Genomic DNA, 12,922 nt, shown 5'->3' on the forward strand with positions numbered 1-12,922 from the left:
TAAGAAACCAAAAAACAGACAAAAAGCCATAAGAATCACAGGACCTGGTATGCTTCCCTTAGATGCAGGAAATGGAGAGCTGCCTTTGTGTGCAACAAAAAGCAACATGTTCAAAAACCATACATAAGAAACCTTCCTTTTGGGTATCTTGTAGTAGTTCCATTCTGTTTTTAAAATCCGTTGTCCACGTCTATATTTTATTTCTAAACTGCCTCCAATCATTTAATAAAAAGAGTTCTAGGGGCGCCTGGGTGGCGCAGTCGGTTAAAGCGTCCGACTTCAGCCAGGTCACGATCTCGCGGTCCGTGAGTTCGAGCCCCGCTTCGGGCTCTGGGCTGATGGCTCGGAGCCTGGAGGCTGTTTCCGATTCTGTGTCTCCCTCTCTCTCTGCCCCTCCCCTGTTCATGCTCTGTCTCTCTCTGTCCCAAAAATTAAAAAAAAAAAAAAAAAAAAAGAGTTCTAGAGAACAAAGACTACAAATAAAACAGGCATTCCTGATTAAGGATATTTTATGTTATTTCTCTCATTTTGCAGCAATAATTGTGTAATCAGAATTCAGTCTCCAAAATTTGGATGTCATCTACTTTGACTATTAACTGTGAGATAAGACAAAGTTTTGGCCACTACTAATAGTAAATTTCTAGGTCAAATGACCTAGATATGTCAAATTACAATTAAAGATATTCTAAGAGGAGTGCCTGGGTGGTTCAGTCGGTTGAGTGGCTGACTCTTGATTTCAGCTCAGGTCATAATCTCTCGGTTTCATGGGTTCGAGCCCAGCATTGGGCTCTGCACAGTACAGCGCAGAGCCTACTTGAGATTCTCTATCCCCCTCTCTGCCCCTCCCCTACTCACGCTCTGTCTCCCTCAAAATAAATAAATAAACTTAAAAAAAAAAAGATATTCGAAGAGAAAAATTAAAAGCAATGAGTTTCCTACATTTACCATGGACATGGTACCATTCCTATATGATAGGAACTGATTAAAAGTAGGAACTAAGATTTTATAATATGAAAAGTTGAGTCAAACTAAGTTGTGTTTTCATGCACATAAATTTGGAAATGTTAAAATTCAATCTTTTCACCAAATATTTTGAGCCAAACAGAAGCAGTAAAAAAAACTGCACCAGCCAGGAAGATGTGAAAGACACAAAGGTTTTATAAATGTGTGAAGTCCAGAAAGGCTTTTTTCCCCTTTAGGCAAATTTGGAATAGCTAAAGGAAACCAAAAAGATATTGAGAATACAAATAACAGGTTATATATGAGGGGAGGCATATTTTTTTTAATAAATATTCTCTATAAAACAAAGCATGCTTCAAACAAATACAAAATGTTTATTACACAAAAATGTAGTAACTGAACAAACGGCCAATTTGTTAAACTTAGAAAAGTACCAACTTATTTCCAAAAAAAAAAAAAAAAAAAAAAAGGAAAACCTTTACATTTTTCTTACTTAAGCTGATTCATCTCCAAGTTATAAATGTTACAAAATTTTTGTTTAAAAAAAAATGTTCCCCTATGATTGTCCCAGTTTATTTTGCTATGCCATGACGAAAACAAAGAATCTTTGAAATGTTCCGAGTATTAAAATGAAGCAATGTTTGTAACATCAACTTATTCGGGGAAACTTTTACATCAGTAACAGGCCAGCATACCCATGAAATACCCTCTTAGTATAAACAGGAAATACGACAACGCCGCATGAAAGTCAATACCTATCAGTTCACATACAACACAATTATCACTCTGACTGGGTTTAGGGCTATTGAAAGAACATGGTTAGTGACTCTCTCCTGGTATGACTGAGTATGTTGACATTCTCATCAACTGAGTATCAACTTCATTATCTCATATTCTTTTCTCAATTCCTTGTCTCCAGGTTGGGATGGCCCTAAAAAGAAGAAGGGCAATTATAAATACAAAGGAAATTAAAAAAAAAAAAAAAAAAAAAAAATCCTAACTAAATACTAACTTAAAAAAAGTATAAGGATTTACTTGATCAACTTTTTGCTGTAAAATGTAGCATACATACAGAAATTGCATAAAATATAAACATGTAGTTATTAAATTATTATAAAGGGGACAGCCACTCTCACTCCTTTTTTACCTGTGTGGAATCTGCAGAAGCAGCCCAGAGCCTGTGGGTCCTGTCTTTTTGGTCCTTTCCTCCCAACCTTTGGTAGGTCTGTAAAGCCTAGAGGGATCTCTACTAACGTTGTTTTCAACCTATAATCAGAAATAAAATGAATGCCAGTTGATTTATATAAACTTTTTATACAAACTAGTTTGGACTAGTGGGTGAGATCCCTAGTAACAGCAAGCAGTTTTAAGAAGCATCCTCAATATTAGCCAAACAGAAATAAAACTGTTAGTAACCTTTTCACCATAAACTTGTTTTTAAAATTTTATTTATTTATTTTTTTAAAAGCTTATTTATTTATTTGTGAGACAGAAACAGGATGGGGGGGTGCAGAGTGAGAGAGAGAGAGACAGAGAGAGAGAAAGAGAATCATAAGCAGGCTCCGAGCTGTCAGCACAAGCCCAATGCGGGACTTGAATTCATGAAACCATGAGATCATGACCCTGAGCCGAAATCAAGAGTTGGAAGCCTGGGGCGCCTGGGTGGCGCAGTCGGTTAGGCGTCCGACTTCAGCCAGGTCACGATCTCGCGGTCCGTGAGTTCGAGCCCCGCGTCGGGCTCTGGGCTGATGGCTCGGAGCCTGGAGCCTGTTTCCGATTCTGTGTCTCCCTCTCTCTCTGCCCCTCCCCCGTTCATGCTCTGTCTCTCTCTGTCCCAAAAATAAATAAACGTTAAAAAAAAAAAAAAATTAAAAAAAAAAAAAAAAAAGAGTTGGAAGCTTAACAAACCAAGCCACCCAGGCACCCCCTTTTCAGTAAACTTCTCATTGTGCTTCTAGAGCTAACACAAAATCTGGACTATATCAATCTATTAATAAACTTAATTTAGTTTATTTTTTTCTAGTTCAATGATTTTATTCTGTTTCCATTGTTGTTCTAGTTTTTCTGTTTGTAACCTGAGGGAAATGTAAGGTAGCCAAGTGTGATAGTGGGATAGACAGACAATAACTTTAGGACAAATAACCACCAGAAGTTCTTGATTTTACCCATGAGAGTCACCAACATCTGTGGTTCTGAGTCCTACCAGGGAGATTAAGCCATGTGCCTAGCTCACTTGGTCTAAAATAGAGGCATATACAGAAAATAAGAAAAACAGAATGAAGAGTAGGAAGAGAGAACTAATTCAGGGTAAAGAAAATAACATGCTTCTGGGGTGCCTGGGTGGCTCAGTCAGTTGAGCGTCTGACTTCAGCTCAGGTCATGATCTCATGGTTCGTGAGTTCGAGCCCCGTGTCGGGCTCTGTGCTGATAGCTCAGAGCCTGGAGCCTGCTTTGGATTCTGTGCCCTCTCTCTCTGCTCCTCCCCTGCTCACACTTTGTCTCCCTCTGTCTAAAACATAAATAAAATTTTTTTTTAAAAATTAAAAAAAAATAAAAGAAGGTGCTTATAATGTGAAATGGCAGAATTCAAACAACAGTTGCCTAAGTTGTGCTAAGCTGTGCTTTGTAACATGTAAATACATAAGTATGAAATTTAGAGGAAATGATACAGAAATGGAGCACTGAATATAAAGAAAATGGATTTTAGGGTCACTGGGTGGCTCAGTCAGTTGAGCATCTGACTCTCGATTCGGCTCAGGTCAGAATGTTACAGTTCGTGGGATCGAGCCCCATGTCAGGCTCTGCGCTGACAGCGCAGAACCTGCTTGGGATTCTCTCTCCCCCTGCCCCTCCCCCACTCACACTCTATCTCTTTTTCTCTCAAAATAAATAATTGTTTTTAAAGAAAATAGATTTTATGCTTGTATCCTTACCAATCAAGGAATCAGGACAGTAACAATAAAAATAAAGAAATCTCAGCAGGCAGTACCTTTTCTTTTAATTTTGCCAGTCTTCTTTGTTTTTCTGCCTTTTCCTCTTCCTTTGACTGTCTGTCTAGAATTTTCAGTTCAAGTTTATGTAAATCCTAAAAAATACACACCAACAAAAGAAGGATAACATTAAGAAAACAAAGTTGATCGGAATTTGTTTCAAAGCAGCATAGATGCTGTTCCCTCTGCCAGGAAGGATTCCCCCCTTTCTTCTCTTTCAAGACTCCACTGCAGCATCACCTTCGGTCTGACACAGCTACGAATGCTTCCCTTGCTGCCTATCTAATGCCTCAAGTGCCCAGGCCACACCTCCAGCACCGCACTCTGCTCTCTCTTAATAAACCCCACGTATTGGAATTAACCCCCTTCCGCTGCAGCCTCCCACTTGAACGTCTCCCTTTCCCAAGAGACTATAATTGCTACAAATTAGGGAGCACGGCTTTCTCATTTGGCTTATGTGAATGCTGGGTACGGGCCTGGCATGTGAGAAGCACTCAATATTCGCTGACCTCAATCTGGAAGTAACACCTCTACGTGCAGCATCAAAGATCCAGGGGGCCACCTGGGTGGCTCAGTCGGTTGATCGTCCGACTCTTGATTTCGGCTCAGGTCGTGATCCCACGGTTCGTGGGATCGAGCCCTGTGTAGAGCTCCGTGCGGGGCATGGAGCCTGCTTAGGATTCTCTCTCCTCCTCTCTCTGCCACTCCCCTGCTCTCACGCATGTGTTCTCTCTCCCTCTGCCCCTCAAAATAAATAAATACACTTAAAAAAAAAAAAAAAAAAGAAAGAAACCGGATTCAGGACCCCTATTTACTCACTCTCTCTTGAAACCTGGAAATCTCCTCAGCAGCCATTTTCCTTTTTTCTGCCTTTTCCGTCTTTTCCCTAATCTCCTTTTCCAGTCTCAGAAATTCTTCCTGTTCCTTCTTCTGCTGGGTGTAACTTTCCAGTAGTAATTTTAGTTTAAACTGGCGCTGGTGCTCTTTCTGTCGCTTCTTCTCTTTCTCTTCCTCTTCTTCTTTCACCTGGGAGGCACGTCTCACTGACATTTCTATACTTTTCTGCTTTTTCCAAGCTTCGACTGCCAATTTCTGCTTCTTTCTTTGTTCCTCTTTTCGCTTTTGATTATCTTTTTTATTGTGAAAGAGCAGAGATATGTTCTCTGCCTTTTCCTTTAACTTAAAAATTTCCTCCTTCTTTTGCTGCTTTTTGGTTTTCCAGTTCTGAATAGACTAAGTGATATAAAAAAGATAGCAAGAGAAAAACTTTTTTAATAACCAAGAGCACTCTTTAAAAAAATTTTTTTTAACATTTATTTATTTTTGAGAGAGCAGGAGCAAAGAGAGAGAGAAAGAGAGAGAGAGAGAGAGAGAGAGAGAGAGAGAGAGGTAGATTCCGGAGCAGGCTCCAGGATTCGAGCTGTCAGCACAGAGCCTGATGTGGGTCTCAAGCTCACCAACTGCGAGATCATGACCTGAGCCGAAGTCGGATGCTTAACCGACTGAGCCACCCAGGCACCTCTAACCAAGAGCACTTTAAAATGCAACCTCAGAGAGCCTGGGTGGCTCAGTCGGTTAAGCATCCAACTCTTGATTTGAACTCAGGTCATGATCTCACCGTTGTGAGATTGAGCCCCACATCGGGCTCTGTGCTGACACAGCAGAGCCTGCTTGGCATTCTCTCTCTCCCTCTCTCTCTGCCCCTTCCCTGCTCATGCTGGCATGCTCTCTCTCTCAAAATAAATAAACTTTAAAAAAATGCAATGTCAAATCCATCTTTCTAGAAAGAATATTGATTGCAGAATGCCATTTCCTTAGGTTTTAAAGCTTTTTTTTTCCCCTGTGCAAATGCAATTTTCTACTTATGTTTTATAAAAAATGAATGTATCTTTTGAACAGTGAATAGTGGTTTATCCTTTTGGCCTTCCTCCTCCTGTCTGAATCCCCAGGTTCACATGGACTGTACCTCATCAGGTATCCTTCTCCCCTTTACCTCCTTTGCTTGTGTGTTCATGGGGAACATCTGTTTCCTCCAATTATCTTGCTCTGTTTCCAAATCCTCTTTCTAGGCTTGGAATACTTTCTGAGTGACCTTTCTCTGGTCAAATATCAGAAGAGGAATTAAAAAAGGGCTGGTTGAGGGGCACCTGGTGGCTCAGTTGGTTGAACATCTGACTTCGGCTCAGGTCATGATTTCATGGTTCATGGGTTCGAACCCTGCATCAGGCTCTGTGCTGACACCTCAGAGCCTGGAGCCTGCTTTGGATTCTGTGTCTCCCTGTCTCTCTCTGTCTCTCACAAGTAATAAATTAATAAACTTTATAAAAAAATAAAAATAAAAATGGGCTGGTTGAGAGCATGAGGTCTGAAGCCAGGCTATTTGGGACCAAACCCTGGTTCTGCCATTTAGTAGGTGTGAACTTGGATGAGTCACTAAACTTCTCTGTCCTCGTGTTGCTCCTGTTGTAAATAGGGTTGTCATGAAGATGAAGTGAGTCAGTGCCTGGCACATAATGATTCAGAGGTGTGAAGAAAAAAAGTAAAATCGCTTCACTGCATTACATATGGGTACATAAATATTATTGAAAATTCTAGCGGCCTTCTGGCAGCCATAAAAGATACATCTACTGAATTTTTTGCCCTCAAATCAGGAAACCATTTCTTCATCTTTTCTCATGGTGTATCACTCATTCATTAAATAAATCTCTGTGGTATATGTACCATACGCGAGGCAAAGTGATCGGAGCCATGGACGATTAAAACAATAGCAAATGCCACTTTGTACGTAGTTACTCAAAGTGCAGGCCCACAAACGTATCGGGAATTCATGCCAGAATGTAGATCAATGCATTGCTTTTTTCAACAAGAAAGTTTTCTTTGGAAAAAAAGGGAACTGAACCAAACAGTGTGCTTACTGAGTAGACGGTTCTAGTGCAATCGCTTTATCCTACTGGAAACCAGTTAACACTTTACAAACCCAGCCAGTCCCTGGATCAAGCACTGCTCTAGATGAGGTAGGTGCAAACACACCAGAACACAGAACGTGCCCTTGCACATCATAAAAGAGGTATACACAAGGTGTCTGTGGATCCTGAGGGGGCCTCCTGTGTGTGAGTGGGCAAGTGGGAAGTAACACCTGATCTGGGCGGGTTTTGAGAGGCTGGCGGTGAAGGGGAAAACAAAGAAGGGAGGGTCTAGAAAGAGAGAATAGGACAAACAAGGGTACTCAGGCCAGAAGGTTCAGGGCACGTCTGAAAGTAAGTATCTTCATTGGGGCAAAACACGGGACATGTGAAGGGACGTGGGAGAAACAAATGGAAAATTTCCCACATATCATCTTAAACTCAGTAGAGTTTAAACTACATTCCTGACGCTCTCCCCCAAGCTTCTCTCTTCTCCTCCACCATGTCCTGCTTTAGTAAATGGCCCCTCAACTTGCATACTCCACCCGTCTCACTCCTGCATTCAGGCTGTCACCAAACACCAGGATACAGAGCGGCTGGGAAGAAGAGCCAGCTAGAATCCCAGTGGTTTACCTTTATGACAAGAAGCACTGTGTCTGCTCCCTTCCCTGGAGAGATGGCTCTCAAACGTTAGCTCGTAACAGCACAGCCAAGTGGCCTTGTGACAACACAGACTGCTGGTCCCACACCCCGAGTTCAGATTAGGTCTGGGGTTAGGGCCCTATGAGTTCTAACAAGTCCCCAGGTAACGCTGACTTTGCTGGTCCAGGGACCCCATGTTTTCAGTATCTTGGGAAAAAGGCCCAAATAATTTTTAATAGCTTGTTATTTTGAGGTTTTTAAAATGGCTTGTTTCAGGGGCGCCTGGGTGGCTCAGTCGGTTAAGAGTCTCCTGATCTCGGTTTAGGTCAGGATCTCAGTTTGTGAGATTGAGCCCTTCATTGGGCTCTGTGCTGACAGCACAGAGCCTGCTTGGGGATTCTCTCTCTCCCTCTTTGCTCCTCTCCCATGTTTGCACATGTGCTCTCTCTCTTAAAACAAATTTTTAAAAAAGACTTGTTTCAAAAAAATTTTCTTAAAGTCCCAAATATCAACTTTCCTACATTCAACTTATTTTGAAGGAAAAAAACACAACAATGAACCCCAGTTATTTTCCCTAAGGTTTTATTTTTAAAAGATATTTTTTATGTTTATCTATTTTTGAGAGAGAGAGAGAAAGACAGGAAGAACGGGAGGAGCAGAGAGAGGGGGACAGAGGATCTGAAGAGAGCTCCATGCTGACAGCAGAGAGCTCAACGCAGGGCTCGAACTCATAAACCGTGAGATCATGACCTGTGCCGAAGTCAGATGCTTAACCGAATGAGCCACCCAAGCCCCTTTTAAGATTTTAAATTAAAAGCATGTAGGGGCGCCTGGGTGGCTAAGTCCATTAAGCGAATCTGACTTAGGCTCAGGTCATGATCTCCCAGTTCCTGGGTTCGACCCCAAAGGCCCCACGTCGGGCTCTGTGCGGACAGCTGGGAGCCTGGAACCTGCTTCAGATTCTGTGTCTCCCTCTCTCTCTCTGCCCCTCCCCTGCTCTCACTCTCTCTCTCTCTCTTTCTCTCAAGAATAAACATTAAAAAAAAACAACTTTAAACATGGAATCAACATTTCTTTAATGCTCCTTAGGTATGTCATCTGTTGAACAGTCATACCTTTGCTGTCCAACCAACCTAGATGACGTTTATTATAGCTGAAGTCCACAAAAAAGTGACTCAGACCTCGACCATCAACCAGGGGCAATTTTTGCCCTCCAGTGGGCATTTGGCAATGTCTGGAGACATTTTTGATGATCACAACTAAGGGAGTGTTAATGGCACCTTGAGGGTGGAGGCCACGGATTCTGCCAACCATCTACAACGCACAGGACAACAAAGAATTCTCCAGCCCAAATAGTAACAGTGCCAAGATTGAGAAGTCCTGATTTAAACCAAAGCCAAAATAACATTATTGTGAAAATGCAACTTGTCAGGTATTTGCTACCATTAAGAGTTACCCTTTCCTCTGGGTAGCCAAACTTTTGAGTCTTTTAAAATAAGCAATGAGGGGGCGCCTGGGTGGCTCGTCCAACTCTTGATTTCAGCTCAGGTCATGATTTCATGGTTTACGAGATTGAGCCCCACGTTGGGCCCTGTGCTGAGCGTGGAAGGCAGCTTAGGATTCTCTCTCTCTCTTTCCCTCTCTCTGCCCCTCTCCCCTGCTCACATTCTCTATCTAAAACAATAAAATAAAATAAAATAAAATAAAATAAAATAAAATAAAATAAAATAAAATAAAATAAAATAAAATAAAATAAAATAAAGTAAAGTAAAGTAAAGTAAAGTAAAATAAAATAAAGTAAAATAAAATAAAATAGGCAATGAGGCTTAAGCTCCAAAACTCAAAGAAACTTTTAAGAATCAAAGACACTTTTATGGGGCGCCTGGGTGGCGCAGTCGGTTAAGCATCCGACTTCAGCCAGGTCACGATCTCGCGGTCTGTGAGTTCGAGCCCCGCGTCAGGCTCTGGGCTGATGGCTCAGAGCCTGGAGCTTGTTTCCGATTCTGTGTCTCCTTCTCTCTCTGCCCCTCCCCTGTTCATGCTCTGTCTCTCTCTGTCCCAAAAATAAATAAACGTTGAAAAAAAAAGAATCAAAGACACTTTTTTTTCCTACTGCCTCTTTATTTTCTATTGACAACAATCTGGCCTTGGTGGTAAGATGACTTCTACCAAAAGCCTAAAACAGCTCTGGATTTCCCACATTTCAGGTGCACACAGAGGGTTCTGCCCACAGTCCGAAGTTTTCTGGACCGCTGTTTTATTTCTTGGGGTAGAAGTGTCTGGCCTTGAGGAAATACAACTGTACTTCACTGGCTGGGTAAAACGTTTACCTTCTCGCGGCCTCCGTTTCTCTTTGAAAAGAGTGGGGGGAGGGGACTCTAAACACACTTCCCGGAAAGGCTGTAACATTAACGACTAGACAGTGTCAAAGAGTTTACGTAGCACAGTGCCTAGAAGACAGCAACATACAACAGATGACAGCTCTTGTAATGATTCTTACCTCTTTTTTTCTTTCTTCCAGGGCCAGAAAGGTTTGATACCATTTCTCATGCTGCTGAACTTCATCCTGTGTTCTTGCAGGAAGGTTTTCGAGAACCTCTCCCATAAACGCCGGCTTCCCTTTATGTTTGTTTCTCACCTTTACAAAGTTCTGGTGGTCATAGTCGTCCCAGCCCCCCTGTCGCCCTCCTGTCTGCTGAAGGAAGTTTTCAAAATCTACCACTTCTTCCGGAAGGGTGCCTGGCGTCATTTTGTCTACAGGAACCTTGCCTGACGCTGCCCTGCAAGCACGTTCTGCTCCTGAATGACCCAAAGCCCAGGTGTCGATTTTTCTTGATATGGCACTCAGCTCATTATTGGTTGTTTTCTCTTCTTTAATAAGCTCTTCATACCTACAATTTTAAAGGTAAATTGTCAATAATAAGATACAAACCAATCCATATGAACCTTTCCTTTTCTGCCCTCAAATTTCATTATTCCTGACTCTTTCCGTGTCATCGTCTCCACTTAGAATTATTAACATTATAAGCCTCAAAAGAGTTTCCTCAGAGTAAAAAAAACAAAAAACAAAAAACATAATTCAAATTCTTATTTGGGACATTATCTTGTCCGAATATAAATGAAAATTCAGTTTAAACATAAAAAGCAGTCTGAAACCTAAAACAAAAGAAGAGAGGTGTTATACTGCTTTTGTGTAAGACCAGTATTAAATACAGAACAATAAAATGATTTGTGAACAACCTATTGAGAGGCAGTGAAACATAAATGTCAATCATTTTATATTAAAATGAGTTTGAAACATACATCAATCTCTGCTCTTCCTTGAAAGTATTAATTGCATTTTCAATTTCTTCCATCATTTCTCTGAGCTTTTCAACAACTGTAAAAAAACAAAAAAACATGAAAAAACTGTTATGTCATATCTTAAAAAAAATTTTTTTTAATGTTTATTTATTTTGAAGGAGACAGAGACAGAGCTCAAGCAGGGGAGGGGCAGAGAGACAGGGAGACACAGAATCCGAAGCAGGCTCTAGGCTCCAAGCTGTCAGCACAGAGCCTGACGCGGGGCTCGAACCCACAAGCCGTGAGAACATGACCTGAGCCAAAGTCGGACGCTTAACCGACTGAGCCACCCAGGCACTCCTGTTATGTCATATTTTAATATGACTAAGAATTAAATGTTGGCAGAAAAGGGAATGTCACACCTTAACTTAAAAATGCTTTGTAACCTAAAGGATAAGACAATTGAGCTTTTATGAAGCTAATGTTTATGGCTGCAATTTTTTCCGACTATAAATTTATTCCTATACACACATATTATTAAACCTTAATATCATTATTTTTCCCATAGAAATGTTTTACACTACACATGCTGTCTTGTAACAACCGGTTTTTATTTAACAAAATGTGCTTAAACACATGTGGCTAACTTTCCATATCAGTATATATATATATGTCCCCCTCATTCTTTTCATGGCTACATAGTCTTTCATTGTCTACATCTACCCTAATTCATTTAATTAATTCTCCAAGCGATGAACCTTTCGATAGATGCAATGCCATGCTAAATATTTTTTTGTGTATTGATTTTGCATGCTTGGATGTTTTCAGATGATAACAGAGAAATCTGAAATGCCAATAAAACAGCATACACACCTCATGGTGTGGAGGACGCTGGCGCACTGTCCTCCTGGGAGGCTCTACCGACTTACTGTTCCTGAGTGCCCCCTCCTGCGCACCTCGAACCGTTTCCAAAACGGGAGGCCAAACCGATCGTGACTGATTTCAGTGACATTGTTGTGATTATTAATGAGCCTGAGCAGTATTTTCACATGTGTTTTGTATTTCTCTTGTTATAAATGAGCACCTGATAATCTTTACCCCCTACTCTACTAGGTTATTTACCTTTGTTGCTCCAATTTATGGGCACTCTTTTTTTTTTCTTTGAAAGAGAGAGAGAGCTCAAGGAGGGGAGAGGGGCAGAGGGAGGAGAGAGAACCTTCAGCAGTCTCCATGCTCAACGTGGAGCCAGACACAAGGCTCGATAGCACAACTGTAAGATCATGACCTGAGCCAAAATCAAGAGTTGGATACTTAACCGATTGAGCCACCAAGGTGCCCCTGTCGGCACTCTTTATATGTTATGGATATTAGTTTTTTTATAAGTTACATATGTATTGCTGATACTTTCCTAATTTGTTTTTCAACTTTATGGTTTGGGCTTTTTTGTAAAGTAGTCAGGTATGTCCACTCTTGTCTTTATGGCTTCTCATCGTCATTCTTATAAACTAGAATACAATGATAAAAATATTAACTCATATTCTCCTCTAGGAATTTTATGGCTTCATGTATGAATTTAATAAATAATAATTAGGATAGTCACAGCTACTTTTTTTTTTATTAGTGCTTCCTAGATTATAAACACTGAACAAATGTTTTACATTCACTGTCTCTCTATCTCCCAAAGACTCCTGAGTCAGGTCCTATGACTATCTCTGCTTTACAGCTAAGGAAATAAAAGCTCAGAGAGATCAAGCAATCTGCCCAAAATCACATAATGAATAAGGGATTTGATCCTTCAGGAATGAATGTCAGTGTATGCAGGGAGGTAAAGACGCTGTTTCATTTTTTCCAAATGGCTGACATTTGCCCCAATACTACTTAACCTCTTTCTTATATATTCTAAATGCAATTATTTGAAAGGTAATTATTTCAAAAAGTAAATGATGGGAAAAGCACTGGGTTTAGGAATCAGGAAATTAGTCTTTTTCCTCTTTGTCAGCTGAATCTGAACTCCTCCAAACCAAAAGTTTCATGCTGTAGGTGACAACATTACCTGTTCTATCTGCTTCACAATTTTTAAGGATATGATAGCATTTTTAAAATGTTTATTTATTTATTTTGAGACACACAGACAGAAAGCAGGAG

The 12,922-nt window shown here is 40.8% G+C and overlaps 1 protein-coding gene across 1 annotated transcript in view; it reads right to left on the reverse strand.

The window, feature by feature from the left end:
• Positions 1-1,284: 1,284 nt before the first annotated feature.
• The window catches only part of CCDC112 (coiled-coil domain containing 112), a 31,055-nt gene continuing 19,417 nt past the window's right edge, over positions 1,285-12,922 (reverse strand). The window contains exons 5-10 of the mRNA XM_030316786.1: positions 10,799-10,874; positions 9,996-10,386; positions 4,770-5,183; positions 3,950-4,045; positions 2,108-2,226; positions 1,285-1,891 (exon numbers count right to left, since the gene is read on the reverse strand). Coding sequence (XP_030172646.1) covers positions 1,849-1,891; positions 2,108-2,226; positions 3,950-4,045; positions 4,770-5,183; positions 9,996-10,386; positions 10,799-10,874 — 1,139 coding nt within the window. The 3' untranslated portion in view covers positions 1,285-1,848. The remainder of the gene's footprint in view (positions 1,892-2,107; positions 2,227-3,949; positions 4,046-4,769; positions 5,184-9,995; positions 10,387-10,798; positions 10,875-12,922) is intronic.

This window comes from Lynx canadensis, chromosome A1 (assembly GCF_007474595.2).
Source record: "Lynx canadensis isolate LIC74 chromosome A1, mLynCan4.pri.v2, whole genome shotgun sequence".
Taxonomy (NCBI): domain Eukaryota; kingdom Metazoa; phylum Chordata; class Mammalia; order Carnivora; family Felidae; genus Lynx; species Lynx canadensis.